The following is a 1,244-nucleotide window of genomic DNA, read 5'->3' as shown; positions in this document are numbered from 1 at the left end:
CTATTCATGCAAAATACATTGAAAAACTTGAACAAGTCTATGATATCCAGTGCTTTAATACTAAATATTCAGTTTTAATACTTAGTATCTTTATGGCTTATAATTATTAAATATTAAGCATTTATAGTGTTAATGAGTTGATTCAATAACGTGTCTAAAAGACTACTTTTAAAAGACCATGACTAACACTTTCCAGGCCATTTCAAAATTGATATATTAGCATTCAAAATTATGAAATAAATGATGAACATAAAACTACTTAAGCATCCTCACAAATAAATTCTAAAGCCTAGTCATGGTCCTCCCACCCCCTTTTCCTAGGACACATGTAGATAAATTAAATCTACCCTCTTTCCCCAGAACAAATTAAACAATTTACTGACCTATTTCACTTGGAAAATATTCCAGGGTTTCAAAATGCCATCCTTTAAATGCAGCATATTGCTGATACATATCAAACATCTCTGCAGTGAACAACATTGCCTCCTGACCCCCAACTCCTGCAGTTACCTCCAGGATCAGATCATTTTCATCTGTTTCTTCTGAGGGAACCAAAAGTAAGATAATCTGTAAGTAAGATAAAAAAAAATATCACCCCTCCTATAATTAACAATTATTTAAAACTTAAAGAGCTAAATGATTAGATGCAGGATTTAAAATATGTAATTAAAGTTTCTCTAAGCAAATTTAATATTGTGATTACTGCTCAACCATCTAGATTCTAGCCAATTAGAACCATACAAGTATAATTTCTAAAAAATATCAATATTATAGCTAGATTACAAATGCTGTAAGGTTCAGCTAAAACACGTGTTTTTTTTTTGGTGTTTCTGAATACTTTACATCAGTTCTCTATTCAATTAAATACTTGCTGTGAGTAGGACGCTATGTTGTGTGTAGAATGCAAAAGAAGATTCTAATTATCCTTTTGAAATTTATAGCCTAGTATCGCAGAAAAAAAAGAAAAAATTAAAAGGCACCCAAGTTGCAGTTGTTATCTTTTTAAGCTTTTTAAGCTTAAAATGTGGAAGAGAAACTTGCATTTTGGAACTGAAAAGGCCTTTAGAGGATAATGTGGTGACAATCTACCATTACTTCATAATCTACTCATTTTCTACCCCCACCCTCATCTCTCATAGAAAACCAAAAGAGGGATATAGAATACCAATTATTTCATTGTCTTTCTGGCAAACCCTATCAACGTGACATTCATCCTTGTGCCAGCGCCCTACAATCCTTTCAGT

At 32.1% G+C, this 1,244-nt stretch overlaps 1 protein-coding gene across 1 annotated transcript in view; it reads right to left on the bottom strand.

The window, feature by feature from the left end:
* Positions 1-350: 350 nt before the first annotated feature.
* Positions 351-1,244, bottom strand: part of LOC109377837 (mitochondrial translation release factor 1 like) — a 5,413-nt gene continuing 4,519 nt past the window's right edge. The window contains exon 2 of the mRNA XM_019634315.1: positions 351-533. Coding sequence (XP_019489860.1) covers positions 376-533 — 158 coding nt within the window. The 3' untranslated portion in view covers positions 351-375. The remainder of the gene's footprint in view (positions 534-1,244) is intronic.

Source organism: Hipposideros armiger, unplaced genomic scaffold (genome assembly GCF_001890085.2).
Source record: "Hipposideros armiger isolate ML-2016 unplaced genomic scaffold, ASM189008v1 scaffold_1579, whole genome shotgun sequence".
NCBI classification, from domain to species: Eukaryota; Metazoa; Chordata; class Mammalia; order Chiroptera; family Hipposideridae; genus Hipposideros; species Hipposideros armiger.
Note: the sequence above shows the minus strand (reverse complement) of the source record. Positions and strands in the feature narration are given on the sequence as shown.